General features: G+C 38.1%; 1 protein-coding gene across 1 annotated transcript in view; it reads left to right on the top strand.

The window, feature by feature from the left end:
• The window catches only part of PFDN1 (prefoldin subunit 1), a 53,601-nt gene that overhangs the window by 12,870 nt on the left and 26,310 nt on the right, over window positions 1-14,421 (top strand). The window contains exon 3 of the mRNA XM_004686797.2: window positions 12,272-12,356. Coding sequence (XP_004686854.1) covers window positions 12,272-12,356 — 85 coding nt within the window. The remainder of the gene's footprint in view (window positions 1-12,271; window positions 12,357-14,421) is intronic.

The following is a 14,421-nucleotide window of genomic DNA, read 5'->3' as shown; positions in this document are numbered from 1 at the left end:
CAAAACCTGTAGATGGCTTTCCATTTCACCAGCAAACTCAGACTTTTATACTTTTTGGTTTCTCTGCTGAAGACTGTTTCTTCTTGATGTCTGCATGGCGACCACCTTCTCATCTTTCAGGTCTTTATGAAATGGGCTGTGAGGTCTTTAGTGACCATCCTATTCAAAATTACGCACATAAATCCTCCCCCTGTTGTTTGCCTCGTGGATTTGCTTTTCTGACTATTTTTTTCCAGGGCATTTACCACCATCTGGCATACTGTAGTACTAATTATTATTCTTAACTCAGCTCATTTTTGGAGTATAGTTGGATGAACTTTGAAAATGTGACTTCAAACATGACATAGAACCTTTTCATCACCCTAAAAATTCCTTCTTTCTTCTTTTATGTCAATTCTCTCTTTCCATATTCTGCTGTAGGCAACTGATAATCTGATTTTTGTAGCCATAGATTACTTGTGCATAGTTTACAGCTGTATATGGAACATATAAATAGAGCCCTATTGTGTATGTGTTCTTTTGTGTGACTTCTTTCATTGCTTCTGATGCTTTTCCATGTTGTGTCTGTTAAGCCTCAACGGGGACAGTATGTTGGACTTCAGTGCTTACTTCTCTTCTTCTTCTGTGCACCTCACTTTGCGCAACAGCTTCATCTTCAGCTTGGCCAAGAATTTCATTCAGATGTAATAACATCCAGGTTAGGAAGTACCATGTTTTCTGTGCTACCTCTTGTGGTAGCTAAGAAATCTTTCTTTTTCTTTTCTTTTTTTTTTTTAAGATTTATCTATTTATGCATACAGAAGTGGGGTATAGGCTAGAAGTGCAGGGGCGGCAAAAGGACCCATCAGAAGCAGAGCTTGGAGCAGAACAGGCAGATTGACGAATCAGACTGCTGAAGGGAGCAGCAGGAGGGTCAAGAGCAGTCTGTGATACCTGGGGTCCTCCCTGGCCAGGGATCAAACTTGCACTGAAGAGGCTGAGGTAAGCTTCATGGTGCTGTGCGCCAACCTGTTAGGCCACAAGGGAGGGCTGGGAGGTAAGAAATCTTTCATAGAAGACTTCAAAAGGGCCACCTCTCACATGTAGTGAAATGAGCCATATGTTTGGGCTTAAATCTTGGAAAATGGGACTGCTGTGAATAAGTAAAGTCAATCAAGATTTACCTCAGAGTCAGTTTGCTGACATACTTGGAAACTGGAGGCTACCCATACGAAACTGAACACTAAAGAAGAGGAATGAATGTTGGGTAACCAACTCAGAGTATCTGCAAGAGTCACCAACATCAATCATTAGAGTGACCAGTAATTGAGGGCTAGTTACATGAAAATTGTTGGTAATACATTTAGGATGAGTAGGGAAAAGTTAATCGGAGAGTACAAGGGAGGGTACTAGTTTAGCAATACAGGCATCAGTTAAGGTAGCAGAGGTAGAATGGAGAGGAAGAGCATCAGTACAAAATTAAGTACTAAGTGTTCTAACAGATTGCAAAGATAGGAAGGAGACCTGCAGGCCTGGAACTTGGGGAAGTAGTCAAGTGGTGATATCACTGATAGAAACTGAAGCTGAGGGGAAACTGTACATGTGGTATGGGTAGATAAAATGAATTTAATTCAGAACATGTTTGCAAAGATGTGGTACATACAAATAGAAATGTCCGTTGGGTGATGGCAGACAAGGTAATAGGGGGTTGGTGGTATTTTGAAGGTCATTAGCCAAATTGAACTCTGAAAATAAATGAGCTCTTCATGGGGCTTTGGGTAGAGAGAGCTTAGCTCTGCATATGTGTGAGGGGAACACGGCTAATGTGAGCCACATCTTTGGAGTTAGATTTGAGAATACTGTGTTCTGTAGATTTCTTTTGCCCTCAAGTCGAGTTGCTGTTTCTCTGGTTTACAGTCTAATACTGCATTACAGTCTAATACTGCATTTTGTTGCTAAAATAGCTCTATTGGCTCTTTTTTTTTTTTAAAGAATAGACTGATTTCTAGAACAGTTTTATTTAAATTTACAGAACAGTTGAACAGAAAGTAGAGTTCTTACTATCTTTTCCCACCTCCCATCCTCTAGATTTCTGTATCAATATCTTGCTTTTGCTAGAATTGATTAAGGAATATTGATAGAATGTCATCAAGGTGCATAGATAACATTAGGGCCCACTCTGTTTTCTACAGTTCTATGGGTTTTGACACATATAAATGTATGATGTCTGGTATCTGCCGTTACAGTATTATACAGAGTAGTTTCACTGAGCTTAAAACCCTCTGTGTTCCACCTGTTTCTCCTTCCCTACCTCTCTAAACCCCTGGTAACCAGATTTTTTTACTCTTTATGTTTCAATCTTTTTAAGAATGTCACATTGTTGCATGTAGCCTTTTCACATCACCTTCTTTCATGTAGCAGTATGCATTTCAGTTTCCTCCATGTCTTTTCATGATTTGATAGCTCATTTCTATTTATTGTCAAATAATATTCTGTTGTCCGGGTATATCACAGTTTAGAGGACAACATCATCATTGCTTCCAAGCGTTAGCAATAAAGCTGCTGTGAAGATCCACGTGCAGGCATTTATGTGGATAGGTTTTCAACCCATTGGTAAATACCAGGAGTATTCTTGCTGGATTACAGTGTCCTTTTAGCTTTGTAAGAAACAGCCAAACTGCCTTCCAGAGTAGTTGTACAACCTTGCGTCCTCGTCAGCAATAAATGACTTTCTAGGGCCCCACTCTTTACCAGCATTTGGCATTGTTACTGTTTTGCATTTTATGTCTTCTAATAGGTGTGTAATGATACCTCATTGTTGTTTTAATATGTAATTTCCTAGTGACATACAATGTTGAGCATTTTTGTGTGCTTATTTGGCATCTGTATGTGTTTGCTAAGATGTCTAGTCAGATATTTTGCTAATTTTTGAATATGGTTGTTTTCTTATTGAGTTTTAAAAGTTGATTAGGTAGGTGTTTTACAGATTTTACTTGAGGCTTGGCTTTTTTTTTTTTTTAAGATTTATTCATTCATACAGAACTGGGGTGCAGGCCAGAGGTGCAGGGGTGGTGAGAGGCTTCACCAGAGACAGAGTAGAGAGCAGAACAGGCAGATGGATGAAGTACACTGCTGAGGGGAGCAGTGGGCAAAGCAGGAAAGGTCTGCTGTGCCATGTGGGTCACCTCCTGGGGCTGGGATTGAACTCACACTGCAGCAGCTGCAGCTAGCTTGTAGTGCTGTGCTGTAACCTGTTGTACCACTAGGGCAGATCTGTGTTTTCATTTTTCTAAGTATTTTGTTTTTAAGCACTTCCTTTCTCATATTCTAAAATACTGTAAGTTCTTGTATTTTCCATGCCTCTGCCTTTGAGTCAGTCATTTCTTAAAACAAACAAATAAACAAAAAAAAAAACAAAACAAACAAAACCCTAGTTCCTTTTATTGGAAGATATGTTAGGAAATCAAGGTCAGGTTGTTGGATATGTTGTTGCTACTGAGGTATTTCTATTTTTAGTTTCTCTTAGCAAGTAGAGCTGGATAATATATCTGTATACTTAATCACTTTATTCAAGTATACCTACCGTATCTACAGTTTGAGTTTGTGTACTTAATCTAAAAACAGTTCCCACTGAGTACCCAATTTTTTGTCCAGTACCAGAGTTCATTCTATCTTGCTTATCTATAATTTCTCTCTTGGTTCCTGTCATTCACCATCCATTGACTGACTGACTTAATTCTAGTATAAAGTGATATAAAGTATAAAGAAGAAACTGTGCTGCATGGGGTAGGAATCAAACCCTGGCCTTCACATGACAAATTAAATTTCTACCTAAATTCTACACTGAACTACCCATGTACTGATGTTGACAACTGTTTTTTTGTTTTTTTTTTTTATGCCTACAAGAACTGGGTATAGGCCAGATGTGCAGGGGTTGAGAGGACTCACTGGAGACAGAGTGGGAAGCAGAACAGACAGATGTACTAGAGTACACTGCTGAGGGGAGCAGTGGGCAGTTCAGGAGAAGTCTGCGATGTCATGTGGGTCAGCTCCCTCCCTAGTCGGGTATCGAACTCGTGCTGTAGTGGCTGCGGATAGCTTCATACTGCCGAGACTTTAACCTTTGGAGGAACTGCATCATGTCCACAGAAGCTGCGCCATTTACACACTACAAGCAGTTTAGGTGGGCGTCAGTTTCACTGTATCACCTTTAACACTTGTTATTCTTTTGATTATTGCCATCCTAGTGGACATGCTTTTACTTTGATACTATCTTTCTCCTTTTATTTAAGGTGAATTTCTTGGTGGTGCATATTGTAGGGTCTTGCTTTTTAATCTAATCTACTGTCATTGCCTTCTAATTGGGATGTTTGGATCAACTTATATTTCAATTAATTATTGCTATAATTGGATTTAACTTACAGCCTTTCAATCCTTTCTTTTTAAATCTATAGCCTTTTGTTTTGATTAATATTTTATGATTCTAGTTATCTTCTGGTTTGGCTTGTTCTAGTAAACTTTCTTTTTTAAAATCTTTACCAGATCCTCATGTCCCCCAGAAGCAGTGGGCAGAGACAACCTTTTGGGGGCTGAGGGACACTGGCTTCAGCCCACTCATTGCCTGTGGCTGTTCCCTCTTCCCCAGCTATGGCTCTAGACATGGCTTCCTGGAGCCAGCGGGCCCACTAGCCTGCCTTAACCTGAGAATAGGCCAGGCTGGGCTTTTCCTCCTTTACAAAAATGGACCATTCTTGTCTGAGCTAAATCAGCCAATGTGGTTCAGACTCACTTCAGTAGTTACTTATTTGGACTGCAAATGGAAAACAAGCTGATTGGTGCAAATTGGTTTGGTCAGAGACTTAAAATTGAAAACAGTGGAGTCAGTCTTGGGGTGGGGCACCCCAAGAAAATAGAAGGCTGAGTAATAGCCAGCTTGAGGATTTCTGCTGCTGGCCTTTGAAGAGGAAGCTTTGATCTGACCACCTTCGAAGAAGCAGTGTGCCGCCAGCCTTGGAGCAGAGGGTTCATTGGACCACCTTCAAAGAGATAGTTAGCAGCCAGGCTTCAGAAAGGAAGCATTCTTCAGCCCATCTTCAGAGAAGGATTCTGCTCCCAGGCCCTGAAGAGAGAGACCCATTGAGAGGTTGACCTCCGTGGGAGTCACCAGACCTTTGTAGACTTTGTGAACTCCTTGACCTGCACACCTCTGTAGACCTTTGCAGATTTGGCCACTGCACCTGCCTCTGGCTCTGCCGTTCACTGCAAGGAGCATCTTTGGGCTGGGCCCGTGTCTCAAATTGCTGACCACAGCCTTTGGTTCTATGACACCACCTCCTGGTGCTGTTGAGTCCTTTACTGTCTGGTTTGGTGTCTGCCCAGCCTCAGATTGCTGTTGAGGGGTGCTGCAGTGTCATCTCATCTTCACAGCACGGCCTTTGTTTGGGACTTGTGTGCACTGTGGAAACAATCTGGAGATAGAGAGGTGACGGCCTCAAAAAATTTCCTTTTCCCTATGTAATGTTTGTTAAATAAACCCTCTTGTTGGACCCTGAGCCTTGGTGGTCTTCAAGTTGAGCACATGAGTGAGAACCCACTGACTGTGACATTCCCTACACTGTCCTTTTGAACACTGTTTTAGTACTCTTTCAGTATTGTTTGAAATTTAGTGGCTGTCCTGTTGTTTACAATAATGTGTCTTTAATTTATCAGAGCCTACCTTCAACTAATAGTATTATACCACTTCATCTTACAAAGATGATCAATTGTTCCAACTTTCATTTTTTAAAAAAAGATATTTATGCACACAAGGATTGGGATATAGGTCAGAGGTGCAGGAGGTGGGGGAGAGGATTCACCAGAGGGAGAGTAGGGAGCAGAACAGGTGGATCTACAGAAATATACTGCTGAGGGTGGACAGGAGAGGTCTGCTGTAGGTCAGCTCCCTGGCCAGGGATTGAACTCATCTGCAGTGGTTTCATAGTGCTGAAACTTTAACCCCTGTGCCACTGGGGAGTCCCTTTTTAGATATTTTTGTTGTTTATGAGTGTTACATATGTGATGAAGCCTACAATGTATTACTTTGCTTTTCAACCAGGAGTTGGTATTGGGCTATATACAACCATAAACATCAACATGAATCTTCTGAGAAATTTGTTAGACAATCTTGTCATTATGCAGATATTCTAGAAGGTACTTACACAAACTTAGATGGCATTGCCTACTGCATGAGGCTATATATGGGACCACTGTTGTGTATGTGGTATGTGTTGATTGAAACACCATTATGCAGTGCATTACTGTAGTAAATATTTTTGTCTTTGTTGGCCATGTGTTCGGTATCCATTCTCTTGACATTATAAAAACAGAAGCACATGACTGCATTGTTCTACAAGCCATAGAAGAAAAATCTGTCAATTCATCTTAGTTTGTACTATTTTCAGTGCTTTTCATTTCTTTGTAAGTTGTCACATGTTAACATACACTTTTCTGCTAGAAGAGCTCTCTAACATTTCTTAAGGTAATGTTTGCTGTAGTTAATGCTCAGCTTTTGTTTGAATTTCTCCTTCATTTTTTGATATTTCACTGTGTATGTAATGCTGGCTTAATAGTTTTTTCTTTTGGTGCAGCAGGTTAATGTTTTTTTGGTACAACATTGATGAGAAAAATTGATCCCCAGTCGAGGACCACTGTTTGTAGTTTACATACTCTCCCCATGTCTGTTTTCTTGGAGTACTTTGGTATCTTTCCACATCCCCCAAAATGTGTATGTTATGCTTAGTGAAATAAGCCAGAAAGAAAAATATTGGATGGTTTCACTCATAGCAGAAATGTAAGGGATCAGGAAAAAAAAAAACAGTTGTAATAAAGTAAAAACAAACAAAAAAATGACCAACTATACACCATTCTATGGGAGTGGAGAGGGGAATGGGATCAAAACTGGGGTGGGAAGAGCACACGGGACTATGGTGATGGCACATGGGTGAATTGGTGGTGGGAAGCCCACGGGGATGACAACTGAGATGGAAAAATGTACCATGAAGAATGATGTTAAAAACAAAATATGTATGTTAGTTTCACCAGTGCATATAAGTTGTCCTAGTCTGTGTGTGTGTGTGTGTGTGTGTGTGTGTGTGCACGTACAGCTTGTGATGGAAGGGTGTTCTGGCCAGGGTTGGGTTCCACCTGGTGCCTTGATTTGCTGGGACATCCTCTGGCCACCCATGCCCCTGAAATGGAATAAGTGACCAGGAAAATGAATAGAAATTATAGTTTAATATTAGGCGTATTTTGGATCTTTATTTAGAAGTTTGGTGACATTTTTGCAAACAGAAATAAGCCAGAGGAGCTTAACTCGTTCATGTTGACTAGTCTGTGATAAAATTGGTGGTATTGTGCATCATTTACTTAAGATTTGCAGTCTCCAGAAACTTAGTGAAGACTTGTTACATTTAGAAAAGTCACTGTTGTCTCTGTCTTGCATAGTTTGTGACAAGAAGTTTGCTGTAATTCTTTCTTTGTAATATAACATTTCTTTGGCTTGTCAAGATTTCTCTTGTTTTTCAGTAGTTTGACGATGCTACATCTGATTGTGTTTTGCTTCTGTTTTCTTTTTGTATTTATTTTTCTCCATTTTTATTGAGTAGTTTGGAACTGTGATTTGGTGTTTTTTGTTGTTATTGTAGAAAATTCTTGTCCGTTCTCAAGAATTTGTTTCTTCTCTCCGTTCTTCTAGGTTGTATCTTACATGTTGTGTCATGGCTTTTTGTTTTGCTTCTTGTTTTCATGTACTGTGTTTTCCTCTTTGTGCTTTAAGTTTGGGTACTTTTTATTAATCCATTTTTCAGTTTTCTTAAATTTTGCCATTCACCTAATTAGAATAATGTAAACTAATTTCTGTGTTTGAGATTTTCTGCGTCATACTGTATTGAATTTCAGGCACAATTTGTGAGGAGGCCAGTTAAATAATTACACACTTCGGGGGGACATTTTAACTTTCTCAACTTTATTACGAAGGTATTGATAAATACACTTCTGTTGTACTCTCCAGAGAGGCAAGTTTATTTTTTTTTCACTCCTGGACTGGCTTTGGGACTCACTTTAACTGAGGATTCTCCTAGCTGCTTCTTGCTTTGGGAAGTTCGGTCTCCTGTGTTGTCTCCTTGTTTGTGCCAGCGTGCTCATAGTCGCCAGGATTCAGCAGAAATGAAAGTTAATTGAGTGTTTTCTTACCTTCCAGATTTCCTGATTTCATTTGATTTTGAACCTCTGAAATCTTACCTTAGGTTAACTCAGCAAAATGTTAAAAAAATATTTTTTTTTTTTTGCTTTGTCTTACTCAAAAAGAGTTGCAAGTACATTTTCCTACATTATGCTGACAACAGAAGCCTTTAACCGATTCCGCATTCCGTAGCCTGGATGGAGCATGCTTTTTTAAAATCACTTCCTTACCTAAGGGATTTTGGTTGATTGTACCTTTTTATTTTTATATATTTTTTGCTTAGAATACTAAACAAAACATTTTTTGCATATAGATCTTTGAGTACACGTGCAAATGATTTTCATTGCCAGTGGAATGATGCAAAAAAAGATTCTTTTTCTTTTTTTGGTTAGTGTTTATAAGGCTTACGTGATTTTTTTTTTTTTTTTTAAAGATTTATTTATTTGTGCATACAGAACTGGGGTACAGGTCAGAGGCTCAGGGGCGGTGAGAGGCTTCACCAGAGACAGAGTGGGGAGCAGAACAGGCAGATCGACGAAGTACACTGCTGAGGGGAGCAGCGGGCGGGTCAGGAGAGGTCTGGCTCGCCATGTGGTCTCCTCCAGGGCAGGCGGCAGGCGGGGATCGAACTCATGCGGAAGTGGCCTCAGATTCTCAGTGCTGTGCTCTAACCCGCTGCGCCACCAGGGAGGGCCGCTTACGTGATTTTTTTGCATTGAAGTTTTAAAAATTTTATGAGATGTAATTGATAAAGACAGACTCATTCATTCTTACCTGTGCTGCTTAATTTGTGGCACAGACCACCGGTTATTGTAGGTGACATTACACACTTGAGGCTGAGTGTGGGCAGATTCTAAGTGCTATTAGGGTATGTATTCACACATCCTCTGAAAATTTCCTACCCAAAGAACATTATCATGAGACTATTGTTGTCTTTGAATATGATATGTCTGGGTGGAAGTGTACCCACAAGACATTACCACTGGTTGTGTTTTGGGAAGATGAGCAACAATTTTGATTCATGCTGAGCCAGAGTAATGTAGAAGTCATGTTCTAATCTGTAGGACAATTGCGAACGCAATCTCAGGTGTTTTTCAAATAAACAGAACCAAAAGTCATCCTACAGTTGTTTTCCAGATGGCGTAACTATAAATAAATGAGGCAGTGAAATAGCAGGCTTTAACTCCTTGCAAACAGAGTACAGGGAGGGCCATAGTAGCATTGATTTCCTTGTCAAGCTAGAGGCTTTTTACAAAGCAGCGACACTCTTCTAGCTGGTGTCATCCTGGGTATTGGAAGTACACTTTCTGCTTATCATTTGTCATATGAAAATAATTTCTTCTTAGTTTACCTCTCTTTGTGCCATATTTTTGTTTTGTTTTGAGTTAGAAATGAAGCTTTATTGTAGGTGAAAGTACACACTCCAGAGAAGAATCGCCCTGTGCCACATTTTAACTCAGTGTCCTTTATTCGTCATTTGGCTCTCCATAAACTGTAAGGCAGGAGCTCTGTGAGATACTCTGCTTTGAGAAACTATGGGCATATTTGTTTATTCGACTCATTTTTACATTAAACAAGACAACATAATGGCATCTGATAATTTAAATACAGATAAGCTATATTCTAGATTTTATTCAGCAATCCTGTGTTTCTTGAAGCCCTTTTCTGTCTCCATATAACATCTTCGGCATTTTTTAAAATTGAGGATCAAAATAAATTTGCCATAATTTTTGTTTGAATTTTGACTGAGTAACTACTCTTGAGTCTTTTGAGTTTACTAAGTAAGAATTCATTTTTGTTTAAAATTTTCAGGACACAGGTTTCCTTAGGCTTATAGTAGTTTGGTCAGCTTTGGTGACATCTCTCTGGCCTTAAACTAGCTAAGTCCAATATAGCTACCTCGGGGTGTGTGGCCTTGGAAAAACATATTTTTGTTGTTGAGTATTCTTGCTTTCTAGTAAATTTATTTTCTGCTCAAGGGATTTAGTATCTGTTCAGATACTTTATTTTTAAAGGCCACATAAGTAATGACTTGACCTCTAATCTTAGCTTTGAAAATTTCCCAGACACGAAGAAAGATAATGTCTGATGACCTTTTATTTGAGAATACTACTCACTGGCCAGCGATCAATGCTATTTAAAAATGTGTATTCTTTGGGCTCTCCCTGGTGGTGCAATGGGTTAAAGTACCACATTATGAAGCTCTCCAAAGCCACCGCAACACGAGTTCGATCCCCAGCCAGGGAGCTGATACACATGGAGGGGCAGACCTCTCCTGACCAGCCTGCTATTCCCCTCAGCAGTGTATTTCAGTACATCTGCCTGTTCTGCTCCCCACTCTGTCTCTGATGAATCCTCTCACCCACCACACCTCTGACCTGTAAGCATAAATAAATAAATCTTTTTAAAAATGTGTATTTTACTCTGAAGATTATTTCCCTAGCTAAAAGACTTTCTTAGAAAATTGTGTGTATAATGACATAATTTGGTGACTCTTGTGCCTAGGTTTCTGATACTTTTCTACACAGTGTTACTGAGACTTAAACACAGTTCTTCTCAACACTAAACTAAATAATTAGTAAGATCTGGGAAAAATATTCTGTAAGCATAGCCTTCTCAGGAATAGTGCCTATCTCTTGGACTAAATGAGAACACCTTAGTCACAGGTTTATATAGTAATTCTTGTGTTGTATGAAGGTAGTTTGTCTTTGCTGTAGGTATTTTAAGATTTTTACAAAGGATAAAGTTGCTCCTGAAGCCTGAGATCAGATGATAAATTATCTGGAATGCCCACATCAGGATACAGGCTTAATAATTAGTGGAGTGAAAGAGATGCTTCCCAGACTGTTAATATTTGTGGTAAGGTGTATTCATGAAGAATTGGGAGGAAAGATAGTTTCTTGTCTAGGCAAAGGAAGAGTTGTTCTTTATTTGTTTTGCTTTTTTTTTTTTTAATCTATAACATCAGATCCTCTTTGTAGGAACCCACCTGGACACTTGTTTTTTGAGGTCAGCAGTTTAGGTTTTTGTAAAGAGATTATGTTTTAGTTTGTTGTTGCTAATCTTTAATGTGCAAAAAGAAGAAACAGTCTGCTTAATTAATCATAATATTTCATTGAAATCTGTGATAGCTGGTTGAACAATTTTGAAAGTGATTTGAGTAACTGCGGTTTTCCCCTGCTTCCGGCGGAAGGGAAATAATTCATTTACTTGAGTTTGTTCTTCCTTCCCCACAGCAAGAATTTTGACCATAAAATCACAAGAATAATTCAGTGTTAATTTTTAAAGCTTCCTCATATTTCCACTCCCATCAGTGGTAAATAGTGTCCCTGAATATAAAATGGAAAATATTGGAATTTTCCACTTCTGCATTTTGAGCTTTTCAGAGGTATTATAAAACTCTGGAAATAATGTTAAAAGATATACTAGGCCTTATACAGCGCTTTTCTTGTGTGAGAAACTCATATAAACACTAATGCATTGATCCTAACACAGTACTTGATTGTGACTTTAAAAGGTCATGAGTTACAGTTACAAAAAAAAAGACTGGAGGAGGAACTCGAACTTATTAATACTGTTTAAAAAATATCTAGAGAAAAGTTAGATAATTAAAAAAATTAAAAGTATGGGGATTTGTAATGTTCGTTAACTTTCTCTTAGCCTGTGTGTGATATATGTTTTTCCCTTGATTTTATCCTTCCCCCTTTGATGTGGGAATGTACTTGAAACCTGATACCTTTCTTAATCAAGAAGACTGAATTTATTGTTTTTCTTTTCATTGAGGCAACATTAATTTAAAACCTGTGTACATTTCAGGTGTACATTTTCTTGCATCAGCATTGTATATTTGAATTTACTTTTAATTAAGTCTTTATTCCACAGCCATCAAGAAAACTTAAATCTGTGGTCGTTTCCTAATTTGATCACATTAACCTAATGATGCATTTTGTTTTTCCTGAGTTGGGTGATTATCCTTTTAGTTTTCTTAGTTAATATTTGTGATATATAGCTGTTGACTTTAATGAATATAGTGATTACGTGGCTTAATCTTCAACTTTTTTTTATGTTTTGTAGGTTTATTCTCCAATCAAAAGAGGTAATTCACAGCCAGCTGTTAGAGAAGCAGAAAATAGCAGAAGAAAAAATTAAAGAGTTGGAAGTAAGTTTTGAGTGAATATTACAGTGTTGGTCAGTTCTTAAGAGAAAAGTAATCACTTCAGTTTTTGGTTATTAAATGAAAATGTATGCCTGCCAAAGTCATGTCACATTGTTGGTTTTTTTCCCCTCCTAATTGTGTTCAAATTATGAAGAAGTCATATTCATGGCAGTGCATAAGGGGAAAAAAAAGTAGTCTAGGAAGTACAGAGAATTTTAAAGTAGATAGGGTGGTGTTATACTGAAGGTATTTTCCTTATTGTCTTTGAATGAACATATTTATTCTTAAAAAATAATTAAGTAAGATAAATACACTGTTTTAAACACCACAAATTGTGAGAGATAGTCAGGGAGTGATAATAGATTAAAAGATCTTGATATGTCTCTTTTGCATGTTGTAAGTCCTTTAGCGTAAGCTTGACTGTAGACAAGAGCTGAGTGGCAACTCTGAATGATACTGCTCCCATAAGGAAAAATTTTTAAAAAGGTGCTCATCGATGATCATAAGAGTAATTAGTGAATCTTTGAAAAATTGGAGTTTATAACAATTTCCTATATGTTGAAGTATCTTCTTGGACTTGGTGAAAATTCCATCCTGTATTTTGTAAAAGTTGAACTGGACAAAAAAAAAAAAAAATTGTTGTTACTTCTCAAGAACCAAGATTTCCTGAAATGGGGGGTGGATACCATGACTTCATAGGTCACTTTATCTAATTTCTGTGAGGCAGTGGTTCAGAATCTGACTCAGCCCTCTGTTGAATTGTTGAGACATCCTCTTTAGAGTCCTGGGGATTTTTCAGGAGCACCTACTTGGCATGACTTGGGAGCAGGCAGTGTCTGAGGCTAGTTAGGCTTATTTTTGTTTGATTTCTGATAACTTAAACAAACCTGATAATAGATTTGTAGCTTAGAAAGATACATCGTAAAAACAAATAAGCAAAAAGTGTTACCTGATTAATAGTTATCAGGTTGTTAGTGTGATCTACTTTATCACTTGGTCATGCCAGTTTTAGAGTGAATTTTATATCCTCTAGTGTTTTCAAACAAAAGGTATCTTGAACTCCCCACAAAACTTATTTCAGACAAATAATAAAAAATGAGTTTTGCAACTATAAACACCTAGAAATTACCCTGATGAATAAGTAGTAAGGTGCAAAATAATATCTATATAATTATCTTTTTTCTGAAAACAAACAAAAGATTTGAATATGAACATTGAAAATGATATGTAAGCATATATATTAAATTGTTAACACTGGTTACACTAAGGAAATTAGATAGCAGGAGGGCATAAATTATTTTTTCCTTCTAATATTTATGTTTAATAAATTGTAACTTTTATAGTTATAAAATTTGTATGGTAAAGTTGCCATAGATGGTGATTTTAGCATATTCTTCAATTCTGATGAGTATTAGGAAATGTATTTTTCAGAGTTTCCTTTTGTGGAGCTTATCAAAGAGAGTATCTGTTATCTTCCAGGTAAAAAAAGTAGATGAACAGGTATGCATTTGAAATGTTAATTATAGTTACCAAAAACCAGCACTAAACTTTAGGGTCTACCCTAGAAAGGTATTTTCTTTTTAATCTCTTATTTTACATGTTACTAATTATAAAAGGTATGTAAACATACTCTAAAACAAGAAAAGGTCAAACAGTTAAAATAAGACCTTTCCCCCTTCTCTGCACATCTACAGGTATCACACCTAGAATTTGATGAGTTTCATTCCTTACTTTTTTTTTTTTTTAAAGATTTATTTATTTGTACAGAACTGGGGTACAGGCCAGAGATGCGAAGGGTGAGAGGCTTCACCAGAGACAGAGCGGGGAGCAGAACAGGCAGATCGACTAAGTACACTGCTGAGGGGAGCAGCGGGCGGGTCAGGAGAGGTCTGCCACGCCATGTGGGTCTCCTCCGGGGCGGGTGGGGATCGAACTCATGCGGAAGTGGCTTTAGCTTTTTAGTGCAGTGCTTTAACCCGCTGCGCCACCAGGGAGGGCCCACATTCCTTACTTTTTATAAAAATATTTATACGTACACTTTTTTTGATGAAGAGAAATTATATAATTT

The sequence above is a fragment of the Condylura cristata genome, unplaced genomic scaffold (genome assembly GCF_000260355.1).
Source record: "Condylura cristata isolate star-nosed mole 26May11 unplaced genomic scaffold, ConCri1.0 scaffold00021, whole genome shotgun sequence".
NCBI classification, from domain to species: Eukaryota; Metazoa; Chordata; class Mammalia; order Eulipotyphla; family Talpidae; genus Condylura; species Condylura cristata.
Note: the sequence above shows the minus strand (reverse complement) of the source record. Positions and strands in the feature narration are given on the sequence as shown.